This window comes from Triticum urartu, chromosome 2, assembly GCF_003073215.2.
Source record: "Triticum urartu cultivar G1812 chromosome 2, Tu2.1, whole genome shotgun sequence".
In the NCBI taxonomy this organism is placed as follows: Eukaryota; Viridiplantae; Streptophyta; class Magnoliopsida; order Poales; family Poaceae; genus Triticum; species Triticum urartu.
The window spans coordinates 318,851,617-318,875,746 of NC_053023.1; the positions used below are offsets into that span (position 1 = coordinate 318,851,617).

Here is a 24,130-nt window from a genome sequence, read left to right on the forward strand (position 1 = left end):
TCCTGGATAAATTGCAGTTGCGGCAGTTGATGAAATTACTCAAGATGAGCCAATGGTTGATGTCGTCAATACATCTCCTTCACGTGCAGACTCAATTCCTTCAGTTGGCACAGACACAGTTCCTACTACCATAGCTGAGGAAGTTGCTTGAGCTCTTGTTGTGACTGATCCAAATGATTCCACTGGGTCCCAATGACCAGTGTTTTTGTACGTCCAAAGAATCACAACCTCCAACCTATACCTGTGATGCCAAAGATTGGCAGAGTCCTCGGGCAGCCCCAGCTTGATAATGTCAGATTCTCCAAAGAGAAGATTTTTTTGTTGGTGAGTCCCCATATGACTCACCCAAGATTAGGCGTCTATGCTTCTAGACAAGGACCCGGATGAACTATTATGCTTCTTTGCTATTTTACAAGAAAAAGATATTCCCGCATCACCATATTCCTCATGTGGATATGGAGTCAATTCCCTGCTTCCGGCTAGTTATGGATGTTGTTCATGATGCTGGTCTACTCAACTTCTGCACCGACGTCTGCGATTGGAATCAAGAGCTAATTCTTCAATTCTACACTATTGTACATTTTTCTGGCAATGCTGGCGACACTACTACATGGGCTCTGGACTGGATGAGTGAAGACACTCACTACAAAGCACCTATTGACGAAATTCTTCATGCTCTTCCAGATGGTCCACCCCAAGAAGAAGCAAGGAAAATCTATGAAGAACCTGAGCTGCCTGACCATCTGATGCAAGTGTTGATGAAGCCTATGGCTGAAGAAAATGCTCCACGGACAACCTTCCTAGTGAAGGATTTGCTCTATGATCCAAAGACAGTATACCGCATTCTGGCCAAAATCCTCAGTCCAATCAAAGGACACAATTCCAATACTGAAGAAGTTGTGGGAGTTATGAAGAACTTGTTGTTCCACATAATTCATGGAACGCCCATCAACATTCATGATTTCTTCCTGAGGACTTTGGTCACTATGGCACTGTTACCTTTTGAATTGAAACCATACGCACCATGGATTATGAGATTCATCAGATTCCGGTCTTCAATCCACTACAAGGCCGATCGTCAAAATCATTTGAGTTATTTGCGTGAAGTTGAAATTCTTCAAACCACTCTGTCCACAGTACCTGGCAAGGGAAATGCCATCATTGATGAAGGAATTCGTCCCCTTAATGGACAATTCCGTCAGCCTATCTCCAGCTCCAATGCTGATGAATCTGCTAGCCAGGATACAGCTGCAAAAGCCTTAAGGCCATCTTCTTCACCTGAAGCACCACGTGTCATGACTGACCGTGAATTGCGCATAAGCCTTCATCATAAAGTTGACAAAAATCACGGATGGGTTAAGCGTCAATTTGTTGTTGTTCAAGCCAATATGATAGTGACGCATAACGTCGTTTGCAAGAACAGATGCTATGTCCATGAGATTTTTTATTACACTTGGGTCATCCTTTCACACCACAAAATAGATGAAGAACTTGCTGCTGTGGATTTCTAAATGAACTTTGACTGGGCTGAACTGCCAAGGAAGAAGTTCAAGAAAACCCAAGTTCCTCCTATGGTGTCAGGTTTAGAGTCTTCATTGTGCACAACTGATGAAAATGAAGTTGTTGAAGACACTACAGCTGGTCCTTCTGCATCACGCGACCCCAACAACGATGGCGCTCCCGCTTTGTCTCCTTTTGGTCATTTGATGACAAAGGGGGAGAAGTTTGAGTTAGTATTCAAGTGGGTCGATATATGGGTTGTTTTTTGCTTAAGTTGCAACTCTTGACTTTATTGGATTTCCTCTTTGATGAGCTATAGCTTAATAACTGTTGGTAGTCTGACTCTTTTGCTACATTTGATACACATGCTCTGATCTTAAATATGTCTGCTCATGCATGCACAATTTTGTCAGACACCAATTTTCATCATGCATTCATATTCTTCAAATACCATATGATCATGCATGATTGGATTCCAAGATATAGGGAGAGATCTCCACAATTTCAACCTGCCCTGTGCATTTGCAATCCAAAGCAAATTCCTCATATGCACATCTTCAGAGGGAGTTCCTCAATATCTTGTAACCAATTTCTTCAAAGTCTGTACTTCCATTTCAATTATTTTTACTCCCTTGAAAGCCTAACCAATTTGTCATCAATTACCAAAAAGGGGGAGAATGTAAGTGCATCAGGTGCCCCCATAGTGGTTTTGGAGTATTGAAGACAAATAGGTTGAGGATCTAATGTGTTTGTGAGTATACACAGGAAGCAGAGTCCATGAAGACATGGAAGATGACCCCTAAAATGGATTTCTTCAAGTGAAGAATTTGGTGATGAAATTGGTATGGCCTTTGAAGAAATTGATGTGAAGACTTTGAAGCTTGAAGACTTTTGTTTTCATAGTTTCTTTTATTCTTCTTTGAGTCATAGGAAAAACCGTACTGTTAAAGGGGGTCTAGGTGAAACATACTTCACATTTCCAAAGTGATGCTCATACTTACTCAAAACCTATACTACACTAGCCGCTTCGAGTGAAGCCTTTGGAAATCTCCAGAACAGCTGACGCATTTGCGAGCGATAGTGACGAAGTTCATCTGGTCGCTGGCGAATTTGATCAGACTGAGGAGTTAGGAGTTCAGCAGTGCAAACTGCCTAAAAGTGAGGAAATTGAGTGCCCCGACGAATTTGAGAGTTCAAAATCCAACCGTTGCTATGCTGCGGGCCAGCTGTTGAGTGGATCCTTATCCTAACAATGGTCGAATCAGAGAAGAGCATTTATGACAATTCATGTCAGGTTGCCCCCTGGCTATAAATAGCCCCCCCCCAACCACTTGTTGGTTGGCTGCTTCGAGAGAACTTAACACTTGTCATTTGAGAGCAACCCATCCTCTCACGACTTTCAGAGAATCCTAAGTGAGGAAAAACCCATAGCAAAGTGATTGAGCATCAGTAAAGAGATTGATCTGTGTGATCCGACACCCGTTACCTTTGAAGACTGTCATTCTTCCAGACGGTTAGGCGTCAAGTTCTAAGTACACCAAGAGTCATTATGGTGTGCCGGTGAACAAGTCTGTGAAGGTTTTGGAAGTCTACCTTGAAGAATTACCACGAGTGATTGGGCGAGGAATAAGTGACCTTAGCTCAAGAGGAATACGGTGAGGATTGTGTGTCCTCTGAGTTGTGACTTAGCCGCCTCAACCAGACATACAATTGATGTAGCAACTGGAACTGGTCTACCAAATTGCATTGTCTTCACCGAGCCAACCTGGTTTCAAATTCCTTACCCTCTCTTACTTCATTCTGCTGCTGAAGAATTTGTGGTCTATGCTCTGACAAATTTGAACTAAAGAATTTCATCATGCTATCTTTCATTTCCTCAATTCATATTCTTCATGCTTGTATGCTTGTATGATTGCATGTTCTTCACTCTTACGTATCCTGATTGCATGCACTCTAATTCTGTGATGATTTAGTTTCCCTTATGTTTCTATTTCTCCACTCTGATCTTCGTCAAATTCCTCAGAGTTTGACGAATTTCTAAAAGTCTCCCATTCAACACCCCCCCTTTGGGAGATAACCTACGCTTTCAACACCTGCCCTCGCATTTAATGTGGTAGGTATAGTACTAGTATTGTAATTTCGATATCCCAAGTGTCGTCTGTAGCAAATGTGGTAACCCCTTGGCATATAAAAGGAGGACCAAGCTACGGCAATGAGGGGGGACAGAGAGGTAAACGAGGGACTCGTCCTAAGGGGAAAACCTTAGGTCAAAAATAAGATAGACACTCAAAAGATCTGCCAACTCCCTTCCCGAGACTTGCAGCACTACGCACATTGTACTTATCCACCATTGTACTCATCCACCACTCAAACCACCAAAGCAAGCAGGAGTAGGGTATTATATGCAATGCGGCCCTCACCTGGGTAAAACCTCCTCGTCTCTAGATTCCTCACCAGCCAGAGGTCATAGCAACATATGTGTTCACCGCACCGCCTACCGAACCAAAAAAAGGGAGCAGTCTCCTGCTCCGTTGTGTTGCAAGTGCTCACGATCATGCACCGATAGTCCCTTGATCAACCTCTTCCTTGTCGTCGTCATCTTCACCATCGTCACTGTTGTGCTCCTAAGTGGAGGTCGTTGTTTCAGCAGCATCATCCTCGGGGGAGTTAGTAACATCACCGTCATCGGAGGCCTCGGTCCTGGATCTTCTTCCTCATCTGAGGCCTCCTTAGACATTTTCTTTCGCCTTTTGGAGGGTGCGCCCCTAACCTTCTCAGACTAAAAAAGGGTGGCCTCCATCAATGAAGACATGGCCGTGTCCACCACCTTCACCATCAATGGGGCTCCGAGTGGTATGCCTCGAAGGCCACAAACTTCTGCACAACAAGAATGGATGGTACGCCGAGGATAAAGCCCTGAGCTCCAGATAAGGAAGAACTCAAAGTTTTTGACACTTACTTGGCTCCATGGATGGTTCGCACTGAAGGCCTCAATGGCGCGACCTTGGACTCCTTGATCGTTTTTGGCTCGATCAAGGTGCAAAGATGGCGATCAACTTCTTCCGGCCCAGCTCGTCTTGCGACACCCGCGACAGGTCTGCTGCTCCCGTGTACATGTACATCGGGGACGGCCAAGCTTGTAGAGGGAGGACGCGGCGGTCCACCCATGTCTTGATAACGTGGCCTCCCTTCAACTCGGCCTCCTACAAATGGGTTGTGGCGTCAGCCAAAGCCTTGGCCTCACGGTGACAGTTGGTTCAATGGAGCCCGGTACCCAACTTCTACGGGTGTTCGTTCACGAAAACGGGCAAGTTGTCTCCAAACCCAAAAACACAGAATCAAGGCTTATGACATTCCCTAACAAATTTTGGAAGGTCTGTGGCAAAGAGGTTGGTGTTGGGGCGCAGCTGCAGGATAGCTCCCCCAAGGTCGACACGACATCCCCGTTCGTCTGAACGTAAACTCGGAAGAAGTACCAGAACAACTCAAAGTGAGGAGCCATTCCGAGGAAACATTCACAGAAAGTAATGAAATTGGCTATGTGAAGGACTCCGTTAGGCGGAATATGATGCAGTTGGTAGCCACGGAAGCAGAGCAGCCCACGCATGAAACTGTGGAGGGGGAAGCCGAACCCCGGCAACGGGCAGGTCCTGCTGGGGGCACAAGCTCTTCCCTCGCTCTGGTCTTGGCCATACCGGCAACGTGGAACCCAGCAAGGACTGGGCGGGCAAACGACGAAGGACTAGCAGCGAACGAGGAGCAAAGCTAATAGCAAATTTCTTTGATTTGGCTTCTCACATGAATCTCAAAGATAGTGTCAACATTGATGAAACAGGCTATATACATTATCATAGTAACTAATTTCTATGAAAAGGATTTACATATTTACTGCGATGGGCTTTGAAAGAATGAAGACTGATTTAGATCCTCTAAAAGCGCAGAAAGTATGCTTTTGAGCTGTTTCTCCACCCACCTCTGAACTGTTTCAATTACTTGTATGATCAGATTCCTACAAATATTCATGTAAAATACATCCTGACAAGACATTATCATTAATATCTATATGTTCCAATAAACTTGTAGCCATCTTAATCTATATCACCTAAGTCAAATGATTTGATTGCACCACAATATCTCCATACTACAACACCAACACAGTAACATCATCATGTCAACGCGCCGTACATGCTCTTTTGTGAGGCTTGTGCACTACATGGTACTGCGGTCAGGTCCTACTGTACATCAGCTGGGAAGCTAAATCCAAAACCTAGAGTAGACTAACAATTTCCCAACAATGGGAAGAACATATATTCTAGCCTTGTAGCTTGATACATGTACATCTTCTGCTGAAACTACATCCTGAAATCCATGACGCAGACAGTATTGTTGGAGAAGCAAGCTGCTATCTTGCTGCCTTCTTTGTTCCAGCACACTTCAAAAATGCCACCGCTCCCTCTGAAGGTCTTCAGGATCCTGCCTTCTTTGACGGACCATATATGTAGGCTTTGATCCAGCGACCCACTAGCCAGGTACTCGCCATCAGGGCTAAAGGCCACAGAATAAACTGGCTGCCTGTAATCATTTGTAAATTGACAAGAATTTAGCATTCTATGTGTGACACAGTAACTCACGATAATTTTCTTCCCTTAGTATCAGTACCTATGGCCAGCCAAGCTGTACAGAAGGTGTCCTTGCTCAACTTCCCATAGCTTGATAGATGAATCAAACGATGCACTGCATATAAAACAAAATAGTCCATCATTACTGATAAACACAAGCAACCTGCCGGGGTAGCAAAATTGTCCTCAGAAGCAAGGAACCTAATGCGGATACCTAATTCTGCTAGTTTACCAACTATCTTGTACACAAGGGATAAACAACGCTATCAAACCGAGACTGAAACCACTGAATGGTGAACTAGGAGTTTGTACCGAAATAAACATTGACCAAGAACTTGCCTACAACACGAGTTGACGCTGAAATAATATCATCTTGGACTATAAACATGTTCCGTACAAATCATGATTTGGCATGAGCTAATTTGTTACCGCTGGCTATCCACTTACAAGATGATATGTTCTCGCTGAAGCGAGGCCTAGTGTGCCATATCATACAAAGGAAGCATTAATACTAGATTACAGTAGACGCTGAGAACAACTAATCACCCAACACACTACCCATCGATAATTTCCAAAATTGTAGTGGATATCATTGCAGGTAAGAGAGAGCGAACTTACTGAACAACCACTTTGCAATGTACTGCAACTATCAAGTTTCCTACGATATACTACCTCTGTTCCAAAATACATGATGTCCCAGAAAATGTTCAGTCAAACTTTACAATATTTGACCACTGATTAATAGACTAAATGAATTTGTTAGACAGAATTGTAACACGAGATTTTTCATTAAAAATATGTTTACAATGTTTAATTTTATTATTACTAATTCATGCAGGATTAACTGGTCAAGGTTACTCACTGAAGGCTGCACATAATTCAAACGTCAGGAATACATGTTAGAACAGGTCGGTCAGTTGACCCAACAACAGTGAACTGTCAGAAATGAAAATACAAAGGCATTATTTGTCTTTAAAGGCTCTGAGCTAATGCCAAATTATACCTTGCCAAAAGCAGCTGTTGATTGGGATTATTTGTTCCTGGACCTGTGGGGCTCCATCTAATAGTGTATATTTCCTGCAAAAAGACAGTTGAGCAGATAAGAGGAGACAGTTTTAGAAAACTCAAGGGATCAAGCAAGGATAACGATTATTTGACAAACCTTGGTATGCTCTTTAAAATCATATACACATTTGTCCTGCTTCACACTCCATATCTGACAAAGGAAAAAGAAAAAGGAACACTTCATTACGAAAAAAAGACAAAGCACCTCCGCACGGTCAGCTTCTGTGAAGTGTGAACAAATATAGCAACTTGAGCCACACAAAAAGCATGTCCACGTCAGTGGCTACTGTGAATCCATATGGTTACATAAACCACCTATAATTACAATGAGAAATGTATACTGAATTACGGCGAGACATCTGGTGCAAAAGCACAACTCAATGCATAATGCGAACTTCCGATTCGGGCATTATTTTCTCTGCCATCCTGGCGCCTGTCATTTATGACTGTATGGCCCTATAATTTTGAACTTTCAGACTCAAATTATGTTTCTCATTTCTTGCCTGTTATTGTGGAGCGATTATAACTTGATTTTTTAAAACTGTAAGTAGATAGAATCATTTGAGACATCAGCAACAGAAAATAAGAATTATTTAGGTTAACTAACAAAATATTCTGTACTGGTAAACCAGGTTGTGTTTTTTCATTAGACACGTTGTACAACTGGTGCCATGTATATACTGAGAAAATGCTTAGCTTTACTCGGCAAAAACCATATAATCACAACAGGCCATCAAATTACAACTTTAGAGAGTGAAATACACCTACAACCATTAAACTAGCGGTACAATTTGGTCCCTTAACCCGGCCTGGGTCAACAAACTTATTTATGTGCTGCGCTGCACATATGGTCCTACTCCCTCCATATCTTCGTATATTAGTTTTATCTAAAGTCAAAACTTCATAAAGTTTGACCAATTTTATATCCCCCGCTGACATGGCATGTACCTGGCAGCCTGGTCCACTAAAACTAGACGGCGGGGGGGGGGGGGGATATGTGGAGATCAAAATATGCACCAAACCCCTCCATCTTCACCATCAGTATCACTAAGTTCTGGTCCACCAGAAAAGACCTATCTGTCTCCACCAAACTTAAAGCCTCTCCCACGAAACACTTGCCAATTCGTCACCTATGTGTGCTCGTGCTTTTGCCTCCGCATCCGAGGCTCCGAGCAAACACCGCATCGTCCATAGCTTGCAAGCGCATACACGTGAAGACTGTTGGCTCATGCTGTCAGGTACGCTGATGTTAAATCCTAGCATCAATTCCAATTTTTAAATTTGATCATTTAACTACAATATGGAGATGATCACTATCTCCCATGTTGCTGAGTATTCACGGGTCACAACTGTGGCATGGGTCTTCTTCAATGCTTTGATTTCAGCATTTTGTTTTAGCACCTGCTGATGGCAGCATCAATCTCGAGGTTCCTTGCATGGCATCGTTGAAAGTGCATATATCCCCCCTGTGGGTTTTGGTGATTGATGAAAAGACATTCAATTAAGTATATTTCAGGTTTAGTCCATTTGGTAAGTGGATTGTAGCCCAAGGCTCTTAGTTAGGTTGCAATTTCCCAGGATTTTGGTGGATCGAAGATTCCACATTGAATCCAAGGACAACCGTGCTATCAAGAGGGTCAAATGCAAAAGATCTAGGGATGAACACCTTATATAATAACTACAGGCGCTCCCTAAGATTTCAACTTCAAATTCTTTAATCCATCTCATTTTACTCTCTCCCAATAGCTCCAGACCAGTCGGACGGTGGAACTGGCTAGGTTAGTTGTGAGAGTTCTGCTGAGCAAACTGGCGATTTTCCAAGGTTCCATCCAGAACAAAGCTTTTCTGTGTTTTATAACTACCTCTGTTAGCTCCAGTACCTCCGAGCTATTTCTTATTTGGCATTCTTGAGCGGTTATAGTTTGCTCCAGCCAGTTGTTCCAGTATAGGTTTTGTGCTCCTGAGCTATAGTGAACTGGGAGTTAACCATTTCTGCCAAGCTCATTTCCATAGGGTACTCTGCTAGTCCCGGTACCTCTAAGAAATCTTTTGTCTGGCACCCCTGAAATCAAAGATGCTTCTGGACAGTCCGGTACCTCCAAGAACTTTGGACATGTTTGCAATAAGCCATGCACATGGTGATGGCCGAGTCGTCCGTGTGGAGCAGCAGGGTGGACCGAGTAGTTGGGCACTGCATGTGGATCGTGGCGCAGCTTGTGCAGTCGTGGACTGTTGAGTGTGCATGTAGATAGAAGTAGTTAGTGCTGCTACTTGGTTATCTAGTTATGCATGGATAAGTTAGTTAGCTACACAAGCTGTGAAGCAGCCGGTCATCATGGATATGGGCGTGCATGTAGACTAGTTTGTTAGTTGGTTAGTGGCCGGCTCATGTGGTAGTGGCCGGTGCGTGCGTGTGTGGATGTGGCCGCTGGCTTGTGTGTGCAGTCGGGTATAAAAGAAGCCCCTGTGTACTGCTTGTAGGGGGACCCGTGTGTAGCCATGTAGCCACTGTAAGGAAGAAAAGGATTGGGGTGTTCGTGCGCCCGTGGCGGCGTTCGTGCGCCGGCCGAAAAATCTTGTGTCCACTGTTCTTCTTCTTCCACCTCCGTTCGAGTAAGAAGAAGCGGCGCTGCGAGGAGGCGGCGTCAACAATTGGTATCATGAGCTGGTTCATCTTGGGTGTCGTCCCCTTGCCGGAGGCGTGCCGGCGGTGGCGGCGTTCGTCGGCGGCTGCGCGGTGAAGCTCCGGGCCGTGTGTCGGTCTATGGAGGTGCGCGACGCGGCAAGGAGGCCGCGGTGGCTGCGGCGGCATGGTAAGGAGGCCGCGGAGGACCTGCGTGGTGGCGGCTCCAACGACACACAGCGTCATGGCGGCATGTACAGGGCAATAAGCCGTGGCGGCGAGCTCGGCGCGACCGGTGCATGTTATGGGTGCGCACTGGACGCGTCGGGCACGTCTGGCACGTCGGGACCGCGGGCGCGCGTACGAGCGTGCGGTTGACGTTGGGAGGAGGCGTATGTCGCCGTTGTGCTCGAGTCCGTGCTCGAGTTCGACTACATCCTTCCGGCATTTGTCGCTGGCGGCTGCCATGGCGGACGCGGAGGAGGCGCGTGGTGAGCGTTTGGTGCGGTCGGGCTCATCGGGCGCGTCGGGTGCGCGCGGGACGTGTGGGACGCAGAGGGACGCCAGGCGTGTGTCGTCGGCGGAGAAGGAGCTCGGCGTATGTCGCCGGGGTCGTGACAGAGCACGGTGCGACCGCGTTGATGCCGGGTCGGGTCCGCGGGCTGGGTCACGGTTGTGACGACGACAACGACGAGAGCTGCAACAACTTCGACGGCGGCGATGTCATGGCTTAGGAGGTGAGTGTTGGCAATAAGCCATGCACATGGTGATGGCCGAGTCGTCCGTGTGGAGCAGCAGGGTGGACCGAGTAGTTGGGCACTGCATGTGGATCGTGGCGCAGCTTGTGCGGTCGTGGACTGTTGAGTGTGCATGTAGATAGAAGTAGTTAGTGTTGCTACTTGGTTATCTAGTTATGCATAGATAAGTTAGTTAGCTACACAAGCTGTGAAGCAGCCGGTCATCATGGATATGGGCGTGCATGTAGACTAGTTTGTTAGTTGGTTAGTGGCCGGCTCATGTGGTAGTGACCGGTGCGTGCGTGTGTGGATGTGGCCGCTGGCTTGTGTGCAGTAGGGTATAAAAGAAGCCCCTGTGTACTGCTTGTAGGGGGACTCGTGTGTAGCCATGTAGCCACTATAAGGAAGAAAAGGATTGGGGTGTTCGTGTGCCCGTGGCGGCGTTCATGCGCCGGCCGGAAAATCTTGTGTCCACTGTTCTTCTTCTTCCACCTCCGTTCGAGTAAGAAGAAGCGGCGCTGCGAGGAGGCGGCGTCAACGGGACAATTCCAGGGCTCTAGATTTAAACACTGAACCTGTCCTGGTATGTGCTTCTCCTATTCAAACGATCAGATTTTCACCTTTTTTATAAACTGACCCTCACATACCTTGAGTGGGGGAGGAGGCTTTATGGACGAAGTTGTGGAGGCACCCCCCCCCCCCCCCCCCCCCCCCCCTTCTCTCTCGTTGAGAAAGCCCTTTGCTTTGCATTTCACCTCTCGTGCTGTAATGTAAACCTATCTTTGATTCTTGAGAGATAGATCCATGGGTTCTTGAGCTTTGATTGAAGATCTTGTTGGGGAGTTCATTCAAGTGGCCTTGCTTTGTGAAAGTGCATCTCCAAGATACCCTACTGGTTTTGGTGATTTATGGCAACCATTTGAGAGTCAGAGGACCAATGATTTCAATGAGTGTATTTCAGGGACTCGTTGGCTATAAGGACTAATTTTCTTAAACGAGTCCTTGCCTATAAGTGGAATATCAATGGTGACCCTAACTCAAGCTTGTGTCTTGTAGTATGTACTTTCTAGGCTTTTGGTGAACCCAGTGATTCACACTGAGTGTAGGACAACCATACTATGAAGAGGGGCACAAGCAAAGTACTTTGGCTTGAAATCCAAGAACAGATCCTAGACCAAAGTCTTCACCAAGTAGGTGATCTGTCCTTGGATTTTGGTAGGACTATTCACCCCAGGTAGTATCCCTTGTTGTAGTGGCGCCCATTGACGTCGAAGTTCACCGGAGGAGCATGACCTTCAACAAGCTTGGCAAAGACATTCGAGCACTGCAGTACGTTAATGTCATTGTGAATTCCTGGCATGCCAAAGGAGTGCCAAATCCAGAGGTCTTGTGTGGCCACTGCCTCAAGTACCACACTGCAAGCTCCTTTGGCGCATTTGTACATCCCCTGCCAAGCAAATGGACAGTTTTTCCATGCCCAATGCATGCAGTCGATGCTTCCAAGCATCCCAGGAAATCCTCTTGCTGCATTCTGTGCTGGGATCCGAGCGGTGTCTTCAGAATTGGGTGATCGCAAGTATTGTGGTTCAAACATTGCCACCACTGCCCTGCAGAACTTGTACAAACACTCAATGGTGGTGGACTTGGCCATGCGTCCATGGTCTTCTAGTATATCTCCGGGAGCTCCGTATGCAAGCATCCTCATAGTTGTCGTGCACTTCTGGAGTGAGGAGAATCCAACTTTGCCGATGCAATCCTTCTTGCAAATGAAGTAGTTGCCGAACTCCTGGATGGCATTCACAATCCTGAGGAAGAGCTTTCGGCTCATCCGATAACGGCGCCGAAATACTTTCTCGCCGTGCAGTGGAGCATCCGCGAAGTAGTCGGCGTAGAGCAAGCAATAGCCCTCCAGTTGATGCCTCTGCTTGCTCTTATGGCGGCCCGGCGCCGAGCCACCTCGCCGCGGCTTTGCATTGCTCGCGAACAGGCTGGCCAGAGCGGCGAGGATCATGAGGTGCTCTTCGTCCTGGGTGTCGGCCTCGTCTTCCTCCTCCAGTAGCGCCGCAAACGCCTCCTCGTCGTCGGAGTCCATCGCCGAACAGGCAAATCACCGAACACCTGGCGGGCGTGGTGGGTGCGCAGCCGCCGGTATCCCCCGCCTGCGTGGCCGGAGCGCTGGAAAGCTGGCCCAGGAGCGGGATGGAGGCTGCCGCGGCGAAACCCTCTCTTTCCGACGGGGAAATGGCCTTTCTAGCAGCGGAGCGCCGACGGGAAAAAACGCGTCCTGGGGGGGGCCTATTGGGGGCGCGAGTGGAGATGCTCTTAGACGGTTAGACCTAAATCCCAACACTTGTTGCTCCTGGAGGGTGTGCGCCTCCTAGATGGTTAGAGCATCTCCAGCCGTTGAGCCCCCCAGGAGGCATTTTTTTCGCCGCTTGGGGGACTGCCGGCGAGAATATTAGTCTGGGACCGAAATTTCTTCCAGTCGTTGGCCTCCCAGGCAGCAGCGAGCCGGCGAAGCAGCGCCAAGCGCGGGAACAGCGCGAGGAGGCCGAGGCAGACGAGGAGGACCTCGGAGGCGGCCATGAGGAAGAGCACCGATGCCCAGTGCCCCCGCCGCAGCTAGCGACGGCAAGAGGAGGGCCCGCCGCACCGGTGTTCCAGTCACGGCGCGTGGCCGCCCGGGCCGAGTCGCGGCGCAGGAGAGGCGACGCTCGCAGGCGCGGCGCGCGGCCTGGTCGAGGCAGGCGACGCTGGTGTGGCTGGCGAGCACTCCTTGGGCGGCTTGCCCTGCGCGGCCGCCTGTGAGATGTAGGGGAGGCAGCCGGTGAGGCGGAGCCGCAGACCGCGCTTCCACTCCCCCTAGCTCCCCGTGGCGCGCCGCTTGAAGGAGGCGGGGCGGCCAGCGAGCGCCTGGGGGAGGAGGCGGGGCGGGGCGTGGCGGAGGAGGAGGCCGGGCGGCCAGCGAGCACGAGGAGGAGGCGGGGCGGCGAGGAGGCGGGCGGGGCGGAGGAGGCGGGGGCGGCGGACGTGGTCCCCGCTGGCGAGAGAAGGCGGGGCAGGGCGGGGGAGAAAGCGACGGGAGAGAGAAGGCGGGGCGGGAGGAGAAAGCGACGGAAGAGAGGCTGCAGGTGGGCCATTTGAGGCAAAAAGACCAGCGCCGGCGTCCCTAGCTGCCCCCCGGGGGGCTAGGTTTGGGGTGGGATCGCCGGGCGCAACTTTAATCAACTCCGGCGAAAAACAGGGCTTTGGGGGCGTGAGTGGAGAGGTTTTTTGTCGCCGGGGGTAGAAAAGTGCTCCTGGGGGGCTTCTTGGGGGCCTAGTGGAGATGCTCTTAGAGTCACTTGAGAGCCTTCATGTGTGAAAGAGTCAGGAAGTTTGTAAAGGACTAGAGAGCGTCTCTTTGTGTGAAGATCTACCACAAGTGAGGCTCCCTTTGTGGTTGCCATGGTGGAATAGGTGGACTAGGCCCTTGGTGGCATAGCGAGCCAAGACCTTTGTGGTTGTAGGATTTTGTATACAAACCTCCGCCAATGAGTAAGATTGCACCAACAATCCAAACCTCAGGTAAGATCACCTGTGTGCGATCTCTTCCCCTTACTACTTAACTTATTGCAAACTTTGCTTCCGCTCTTAATTTATAGACTTGCATGCAACTAGGGGTACTTAGTTTAAATCCTTCCCACTAGAAAGGATTAATTTTTGATATCTTTTATTCAACACCACCCCACCCCCACCCCCACCCCCACCCCACCCCCAAGACAAGTAATCATGCAAAGAGCACGAAGACGCGCAGTTCACGTTCTCCAGAAGTTCATGGCCCATAACCCCACGGACAAACAACCTTGTGGCCAACCCCAATGTCTCCACGCTGCTCTCCGCCACTGTTCTTCTCCTACCTAGTAACACAGTGGCGTTAGTACCACCACCACATCCTCCAGTTTCGAGAGTCTAAGCCATCGCACTCGTTGTCACAACATGCAAGGTGTGACAATCTCGTTGTCATAGGCTCACTATCAGAATCCCTCTATTTTCGAGAGCTCTGAGTTTTCGCGCACCTTGCCTATCCGAACCTGCTAGAGCTGTCGTCAGGATACTTTGTTGTCATCGTGATCAACAGCAAGATGGCGGATGTGACCAAGGACATGGCAAAGGGGGCGTACAAGAAGACAAGTCCTTGCTTTGACGAACCCTAGCCATGCTCTCATCTCTCGATGCAAGCATGTTTCCATATGCCAGGCTCTCATGCAACATCTGTCACGGCCAGGCAAACCTACATCACCATTCAAACCCTCGCAACTAGCTCTTCTCTGTGCGCAAACCGCTATCCACGAACATCACCTCCACGAGGGGGCAGGCATGCAGGCCTGTAAAGGTAAGCTCGTCGTCCTTTGCATCAGTTGCTCCTCAGCTTCCTAAAATTGATGGAAGACTTGAGGCTTTTTTACAGTTTCCAATCCCCTACTTACACCCCAACGAGTAAACTAGTGGACCGGAGCTAGCAGATATGTGTTACGGAGGCCTCGTGTATTTAGGACTGTGCACCATATAGACAAGTTTGTTAACTTAAATGAGTATTTTCAGAGTTAAAGCACAAAATTGCACCGTCCCAAATAGTTTAATGGCTGTAGGTGTTTGTTTCACTCAAATAGACAGTTGAGATACTTATACATCTAGGAAAAAATGGAAAATGCAAGGTAACATACAGTAATACATTACTCAATAGCAAGACAATGAAAAAATAACCAAAACAAAACAGCCGACAGGGAGCCTGAATTATTAGTTCGTGATGTCTTGTACACAATGATGCAAGAACTAGAAAAACTATTAACTACTGTACAGAAAGCAAGATGATACCTTTGCAGTCCAATCATCAGAACAAGAAGCCAACAAAGAACCAGTTGGATCCCACTTGATAGCATTAACTTCACTCTGGACAGTGTATTTATAGTCAGGTGGCTACTACGCCAATACTTTTTAAGTAAAAAAATATTAATTATATTTTCATGGACAAGAATGGTACTGTAACTTATTAGGACAAACATTATGAAGCTATATAACTAATAGCTGCTCAGTGATTATACTCAATAATTCCCGGTAGCATCTAAAATTATCTAGCCAAGCAATTTATGTATGGACAAATGAAGATAGTCATCCAAACAAAATGGTGAAGAGATGGAATTAATTGATCAGTTATTCTAGAATATGAAGGGGAAAAAAGGATGACTTGTAAAACTAACCCACCAACATGAAATGATTTTCATTTGATATAATATAATATTCATACTTTGGGGAACTTACTAACTGCGGAAGAATACTATTGAGAATTTCCACATCAGTTTTTTGGTTGTAAGGATCAAGCCAAGAAAAGGCACACGCAACACAGAAAGAATTTCGCACAGTTCGAACCCCAAGAAGCCTATCTTTACAACAACCCCATGAACCAGCATACCCAGCCGCAGCCTCCCTCCACCATCCACAGAATCCCTATGGCCTCATGTGGCTCCCCACTCGTCGGAGACTAATCTGGACTATCCCAAGCTTGCCATGGCCGGAGGGTGACCTTCTCCGTGCTCACTGCTGCCGGAGCACGATATCCTCTAGATGGGTCACCTTGCAGCTGACAGAACTTGGTGGAGTCGGTCTGCACCGACTGGTGAGTCTACCTTGGTGCCACAGCCATCCCAAGTTGATACCATCCTCCTTGTCGGGCGAGGTGTGGGATTTGAGCGATACTGCACTCCACGACACGGTCATATAAAGACCTACTCCGGGGTTCACGATGCCTACGCACAGCTTGTCGTGGAACTTTGGGTTCAGCTGGATGGTAGGTGCCAAAGATGCAGGAAAAGATTTATCTCTGTTCTTTATCACCTGATTGGCCAAATTGTTTGAGAACTAACACGATGTGATGTTATCAACTATCGGCTATATTTCAAGTTTGTACTAGAAATGAAAAGCATTTTTATAGTTTGAATGAGCCTTCATAAAGTACCCTGTGATATATTGGAAAATAACTAGGTCTTGAACTTTCTTTTATTCTCGGGATGTTCTATTCAGACATGAAAAAGATCAAATTATTCTATCTGCTAAAGCGATTTGCATGACAATGGCGGAGCGGAGTGGTGATACAATGGCAGAGCCGAGAGATGGGCAGGTAGGGATGAAGGGAGGAGGATGACAATTCTTTGTCTTCTTCTGTTATAAGGGTAGATAAGGAGACGCTGTGAGGAGAAAGAGGATCAAAAGGGTGCATAGCATTTGCAGGAGAGGGTGGAAGCGGGAGAAAGACACCGACATTTGTTGTGAGCCAAAGGTGAATGCCTTTGATCAATGCCTCTATACGCCCATTCATTGTGTTCTGTAGCAACACACAGGCACTTCGCTAGCACATTGCAAAATAGCATGTCATGTTTAAGAAATCTTACTTGATGGCCACTGAATGTTTTAACTGGGCGTGGATCCCCAATCTTGCAAACATAGATCATGTTATCAGTTGAGCATGTTGCAAAAGAGTTGTTGTTTCGCCAATCAACATCTAGTGTTGGAGCTACATGAAGAACGAGGACAAGTTAGTTTCTGTGCTACACATTTTGTCATGTCAAAGACAACTGGACCATGCAAACTATACCTGAATGAAATTCAAATTGCTGCTTGCACTCCCATGTCTTTGTATCCCAGACAATAGCAGTTTTGTCTACGCTGCCACTTAGAAGAAAATCACCTTTCCTATTCCATTTCAAAGAAAATATAGGTCCCTTGTGTTTGAATAAAGTCTGCTTTAACTCTCCTGAAATATTCGTTCAGATAGATAAGAATGAAAGAATGCACAAAATCAGCAGGAGGCACACTATGACCATGCTTTAAGGCCCATCCAAGTTCTGACAACTCTTGTTCGGGTAAGATGAAATTATTGACCCAGCCCATATTAGGGAAAATAATTTATTATCGATGTCTATTAAACAGAGTTTAAGGCAAAGGCTAACACACACTGTGCACGCACACCCACACACACAAGATAGTGACTTCTTACCGTCCCTACTCCATATTCTTGCCTGGCCATCATAGGAGCCCGTGGCTAATAGTGTTCCTTCCCCCTGGCATGGATGACAGGCCAAATTTTACAAGATAACATGGCTTAGTAATGAACCTAGAGGTGAAAGGTGGCATTGGATAATGAAAAAATGAACAAGTTGGCCAAAATAGATGTGGCTGCCAATACAACATTGTACTCTAGATTAATTTTGACCAAAACACAATTCGCAAATAAGGAATTATGAATAGAAAAGTATACAGCATCAAGGAACCTACATTCCAGTCAAGTGTGGTGACATCCTTGCTCTTCTCGTTGGTCCTACCCTTAAAATGTTTCAAAACATGAACACTTGCAGGAGAGGATTGAATGGAACCACATGGACCATCAGGAATTGTCCAAATTCTAGCAGTTGAGTCTCCTGACCTAGCAAGAACAAAATAGCAGTATAACTCAACGAGGATGCATACAATAAACAACTTTGTAACTACAAGAAGGCAAATATAGACTAGAGATTCACAAATACGATGAGGGATGGGATAGAATGAGTATATGAAAGAAAAATGCAAATTATCAGGTTTGAATTTGAGAAGCCAGATATTACAACGAAAGGAGATCTCCACTCGTTCGATCTTGACAGGTCATGCTGCAATCAGGAACTCAGCATGCATCTCAAAAAGACTTGGGCAAAAAGAATAATCAAAACAACGGACACTATAATTATTAACATATAAATTACTTGGCAATTTGATGCCATGATAAAACTGAACGCGTGAGGGGGCTACAACTACAAGTCAATACAAGAACACAACTATCTATACAATAGAGCAGATGACCCACCCAGAAGCTAGAAGAGAACCAGCTGGACTCCATGCACAAGCAAAAACCTAAAGCAAACGAATGCAAGAGAAACAGGAAGTTATAAGAGGGTTGATGAATCTATTTGACAGTGAAAAACATCTAAGCACTAGAAGAACCTACTAACCTCTGAACTGTGTCCTTCCAAAACGGTTACATCCGCACTAAAAATTTCATGAGAAGTTGTACTTACATCCATTGGTTTAGGACCTGAGGTAACTACATATCAGTAGACAATACAATAGTACGATGAATAAGGCCCTGGTCCTCCACACAACTAAATTTAAAACATATTGAGACATGATATAACGGGAAGCTCTCTGAAACGCTAATACAGAAACTGAGATACCAAGAAAAAGTAAATTCACAGGGGGCTACTGCTTGCTTTAAATCATGTCAGAAACTGTTACTCCTAGAGTTACATTAGTATCATCTTATTTTAATAAGATGGATGATATGTCCAAGAAAGGGGACATTGTCCTAAATCAGCTCCAACGTCCATGCGACGGCGATAATAGAGTTATTGTATGGATACATATCAGGAACTACGAATAGAAAATCATGGTGGAATAGATCAGAAAGCCTTTTTTGGATCACGAAGTTGAGTCAGTGTCATTTGTGTGGGTACCAGTATTTGCAGAATATATCAGCTATTTCAGCCGCTACATCTGACATTTAGAATATATGCATACATATATTAACGCGGATTTTTTACCACCCGGTTGCTATTTATTAACCCCCCCCCCCCCCGACTATACCACCCCATGCTATCTCCGTTGAAAGGTCTGCCCTCTATTGGGATTCAATTAATGAACCATGGTAATGCTCACACTAATATGGATCCAGCTGAGCAGGGGTATCAAAACGTCACTTCATGAATAGTTAACCTTCTAATTTAACCTTAGATGTATGAAAATGCTATAGCTTCCTAACTATTTATAATACCAAAAAGATATTGGTTGGTGAGTAAGATGTAGATTCCCTAAAACCAAAATGCCCCATGAACGCAAAAAAAAGGATGCATACACAGTATCAACTTTTAATTTTGTTACTACTCATCATGGGCATCAAGAAGGGGAGCCTTGGCGCAGTGGTAAAGCTGCTGCCTTGTGACCATGAGGTCACGGGTTCAAGTCCGGAAACAGCCTCTTCCAGAAATGTAGGGAAAGGCTGCATACAATAGACCCAAAGTGGTCGGACCCTTCCCCGGACCCTGCACAAGCGGGGGCTACATGCACCGGGTTGCCCTTTTTTTTCATCATGGGCATCAGGCATGATTAGTCAGCTTTAAGCGTAGCATGCAGTACTAATCATGGGCATCAGGCATGATTAGTCAGGTTTAAGTGCAGTATGCAGTACAAAGTCATCAGGTGGTAATGGACTAGTCTCAGTGCAATTAGACAAATGAAAGACTAATCGATGGCAAACCTAAAAGATGCCACGAGTGTAGAATAGCTATTCTACAACCCTAGTAAAATGGTGTACAAAAATGTAGTGACTTTTGATTAATCTTTTTACTATCCAGGCCACTGTTTTACTACACTAATCCAAAACTACTAAATTCCATACACAATTTTACTAGGGGTGTACAATACCCCATTCTACACTAACGCTTACCATATCATTCCTACATATATATTTTGCATGCTGAGTTACTCTTTAAAAATATTTTGCATGCTGTGTCACAATGTTTACTTGTTCACACCAAGAACTGTAAAATTATTGCATCACGTGAAAACTTGCTAGCCCTATCATTTAAACAGTGCTCACCAAAATTAGGAAACAACAGCATAAATCAATTATAGTTATGAAGCATTATACATGGGCCAGAAATAATCCAGCATATAGTCATTTGAGTTTTACTAATAGTTAGCTAAAATATATTGCAAAAAGGAGTGGTAGAATGGGAACGGAACAGCTAAAAATAAATTACCTCCACTGGCAAGGGGATCTTCTTCATGCTTAACCTTATCAATATGATCTGTGTGTTGTTTTTCCCTTTCCTTCTCTTTCTCTTGCACCTTGTCTCTTTCAGTTCTATCTCTTTCCATCTCTTGGTCTTTTTCTTTGTCATGGCGCTCTCGCTCCCGTTCACCACCAAGACGATGTTCATGCTCCTCGATGCACTCTTTCGCTTTCCCCTTGTCCTTGTCACAATCAATTTGAAGCCTCCCCCTTTTCCTCTTCTTCACAATCTGTTGCAACTCTTCAACATCTTTTGTGATGATTTCAAGAGGTTCCAGAAGAGCAAAATCCTTCTCAACTTCTTGATCATTCTGAAACAAGAAAAGTGCATGATGTACCATACATCAGCCACACTAGAAGTATGAGATAAACATACTTACTTCATCAGTATTTGCTTCTAATTCTATGTACTGGAGGCCTTTCTGCACGATAGTGATAAGAGCACCAGGAGGGACAATATTTCCATCTATCCCACCTTTATGTATCCCTGCTTCATAACCTAAAGTAAATGCAGCATGAACAAAACCTGGAAAGTTAGTTGGAAGAGACACAGTTAGGCCCCGTTTGGAATGCAGGAATTCAAAAACAGGAATAGCAAAAAAATACAAGAATAGGGAAGGAATCCAGATTCAAAACAGAGGATTGCAAAAACACAGGAAAATATCACAAGCGGGAAAGTGAAACAAAGGATTTGTGCACATGAAGTACTTGCATAATTGTAAACACCACATTAAGAAACTATAGGGAAAATAATTAAATCTTAAGCTCATACTTCAGTGAGCTAACGAATGGTACTCCTTGGCTCCCTGCATATATATACACCAAACAACAATCGCGGGCATGCTTTAAGAAAAGAAAACATGTTATTTCTCCACCACACGATACATCATTCTTATCCTCATCCTCAGTTCATCAAGCTTTTTATCTTCACCGTGGCTCAACAGAACACCACCACCACCACCACCACCACCACCCCCTCTCCTCCCTCTTCACAATGGCGCCCAGCACACAAACCTCTGCCAGTACCATGTCCAGCTTGTTGCCACAATACCATTTACATAATTCACGGAGCCCCTCCATGCATAGCTGGCCTACGACTCCTGGAACTTTCTTGCACTCCGTGACTTCATTCCCCTGTCTCTTCGAAGGGCTCCATGGCGCCAAGTGAGCCACTGCTACGGAGGTTGCAGTGCCTCGGTCTTAAGCGGAGAGCCAAAAAAGAAACGGGAGTGGATGTTTGCAATTTTTAAGAATTTCTTAGTAAGTATGGGAAAGGCGTCCCTATCCTGTAAAATTCCTATGGCCGTTCCCATGAATCAAACGGCACAAAGGGAAAATTCCCCATGTGAACAGTATTCCTTTGCTTTTTCTGTCGTTTTCCCATGAACCAAACATGGCCTTATCAATGAGAACAGAAAACCATGTGTTCAACCATATAATAACTACATATGCCAGCAATTCTAGAAGGGTACAAAAAAATATCCTAAAGAATAACACTCCCTTCGTTCCATAACTATTGTCGTGGTTTTAGTTCAAATTATGGAACAGAGGGAGTAACAAACAGCTGCACAGTAGAGCATGACAAGCTGGACAAAGTTCAGAAATACAATATCAAAAGAAAAAAGTACTCTTCTTTTCGCTCAACAAATGCAAGTTCGTCAGGGTTTGGTTACTAGTTTTCTTGGAAGGGTTTTCTCCCTTGATCTTTTCCCTTGTTTTATGATTGGAATGAAAGTAGGATTGTTTATCCAATCCAAACTATTTATTGAGGGAAAGTAAGATCAATAGTTGGCCCTATTGTCTGTGCTCTGTTCTGTTAAGGATTTCTGTATTGGAAACATAGGCATCCTGCTATTCCCTGCTCTAGTTTCAGTTCAGTCATAAATACAATCTCGAAAGAAAAATGTTCAGAAATCCCAGCATTAAACCGTCCCCACAATGCACCGATGAGTAACAGGTGCTTAAAGAAATCAACAAACCCAAATAAGAAACAACCGATAGCACTATTTCGATGGTTTTGTCTTCTGAGGGATTGTATGAATTTCTGCATTTGAGGTCAGTAAAACCAATACAGCCGCGGAGGTGGACGAATTAGCACCAAAAGCACAATTAATTTCCTGAAACTAATCGATTAAGTTCCACTATGAGCAAAGCTATCTAAAACCCTAATCTGAAAAGGAATGAAAACTAAAAGGTAATTAATAAGAGAAATAGCATTGCAAAACCTGAAACCACAATCCCAATCTAAAAGTCGCAAAACACAAGCTCTAGACGCATCATATGCAGCATTCAGCATTACCAGATCCCTATTTTCCTATGTAACACGCGAATCCACAAAAATCTCGCCATCTGCAGCACAAAGGCCCCTAACCCCTAAATCCGCGCAAAGCATGCCAGATTCTCTCGACCTAATAACCAAATAAAAACGTGGCAGGAAGGAATGGGTCTAGTTACGGACCGGACTCCTGTAGGTAGCGGAAGACGAGGAAGTTGAGCTCCGCCGAGGTTATCGCTCCCATCGTCGGCCAACGCGAGAGCGCCGCCGGATGTAGCGGGCGCGCAGCGCGCGGTGATGCGGTCGGGGGTCGGGAAGAAGGAAGATGTGAGAGAGAGACGGAGAGGGGACGAGGCAAGGAAATCGATGGGCGAAACCGGGGATGAAGCGGAGCGGGATGCAAATATGAAATTACTCTTCTGGCTCTAGGGCTTGTTCGGAAGTGCTCCACAGTCGCGAACTCCGCAACTCCTCACCCAATAGTCCAACGCCGTTACGCCAGCTTTATACTAGTATTATACTCCTACTAAGAATTATTTGTACATGGTTATTTTATTTATCAACCGTCATATAGAACGTTCTGAATTAAGAAAAAAACAATAGATTTAAGCTCATCCGTTATCGTATTCTGCGTGCCAACGCATCAGATCGCTTGATCATCCTATTATGCACACAGTAGCATATTTATCATGTCATCATGTGCGTTATAGTTGTCCCATGTCTCTGGGCAGCTTCTCCGATGATCGACCTGGATGCCTTCTCGTTTAATCGGTCCGATAAATGGGCCTCAGTTTCTCTGCTCTCACGAAGATGGTCTGTGGTCATCAACTCATCATTACTTCATGCCATTCTTTTCCCTTTATCATTGTAGTGGACAGCTCTTTCTCGCTTGCCTAACTTCGCTCAATTCATCTTCATATTCTCTGCTCTCACGGAGATGGTCTGTGGTCATCAACTCATCATTACTTCATGTCATTCTCTTCCCCTTATCATTGTAGTGGACAACTCTTTCTCGCTTGCCTAACTTCGCTCAATTCATCTTCATATTCATCTTGCTTCCTGATGTGCCCATGTCTGATGTGTAGGTTCTCTCTTCTCGCCTATCGATGTTTTGGTTGACTACATAGGTGTTAATCTTTACGTTCTGGTGTGTGTGTGATTGTCTCGTGAATCATAGCGACAGCCGAGCTGACGGATCTATGGGAACGCGGGGGCAGACGATGTGAAGGAGGAGGAGGTGGCGGCAGTGTCAACGGTTAAGGATGGGAACAAAGAGGAGTAGTGTGTGAACCAATCCTCGCTATGCTCACCTTTCTAACACAATTGCTTGGAGAGAAAGACCTTCTCATCCGCCATTGTTGCACCTCCGATCTCTCCGCATTCACGCTTTTCGATCGAGGTGATATTTTGTGGTGAATTGTTTGGTGGGATTCCTGCATAATATAATTCTTTGTC

At 45.7% G+C, this 24,130-nt stretch overlaps 1 protein-coding gene across 2 annotated transcripts; it reads right to left on the reverse strand.

Moving 5' to 3' along the window:
* Positions 1 to 5,522: 5,522 nt before the first annotated feature.
* On the reverse strand, positions 5,523 to 23,163 carry LOC125537155 (WD40 repeat-containing protein HOS15-like). Of its 2 annotated transcripts, none has more exons than XM_048700460.1 (14): positions 22,859 to 23,163; positions 20,781 to 20,926; positions 20,369 to 20,711; positions 18,563 to 18,645; positions 18,418 to 18,464; positions 17,856 to 18,003; positions 17,578 to 17,641; positions 17,176 to 17,334; positions 16,973 to 17,094; positions 15,402 to 15,476; positions 7,282 to 7,335; positions 7,123 to 7,196; positions 6,160 to 6,234; positions 5,523 to 6,072 (listed from the first exon to the last, which is right to left on the reverse strand). In XM_048700460.1, exons 1-14 carry the CDS (start codon positions 22,917 to 22,919, stop codon positions 5,853 to 5,855), a joined length of 1,671 nt encoding a protein of 556 aa, XP_048556417.1. In that variant the 5' UTR covers positions 22,920 to 23,163; the 3' UTR covers positions 5,523 to 5,852. The 2 variants fall into 2 exon arrangements, with proteins under 2 accessions (XP_048556417.1, XP_048556415.1); XM_048700458.1 differs by having other exon boundaries at positions 18,563 to 18,654.
* Between the last annotated feature and the right edge of the window lie 967 nt (positions 23,164 to 24,130).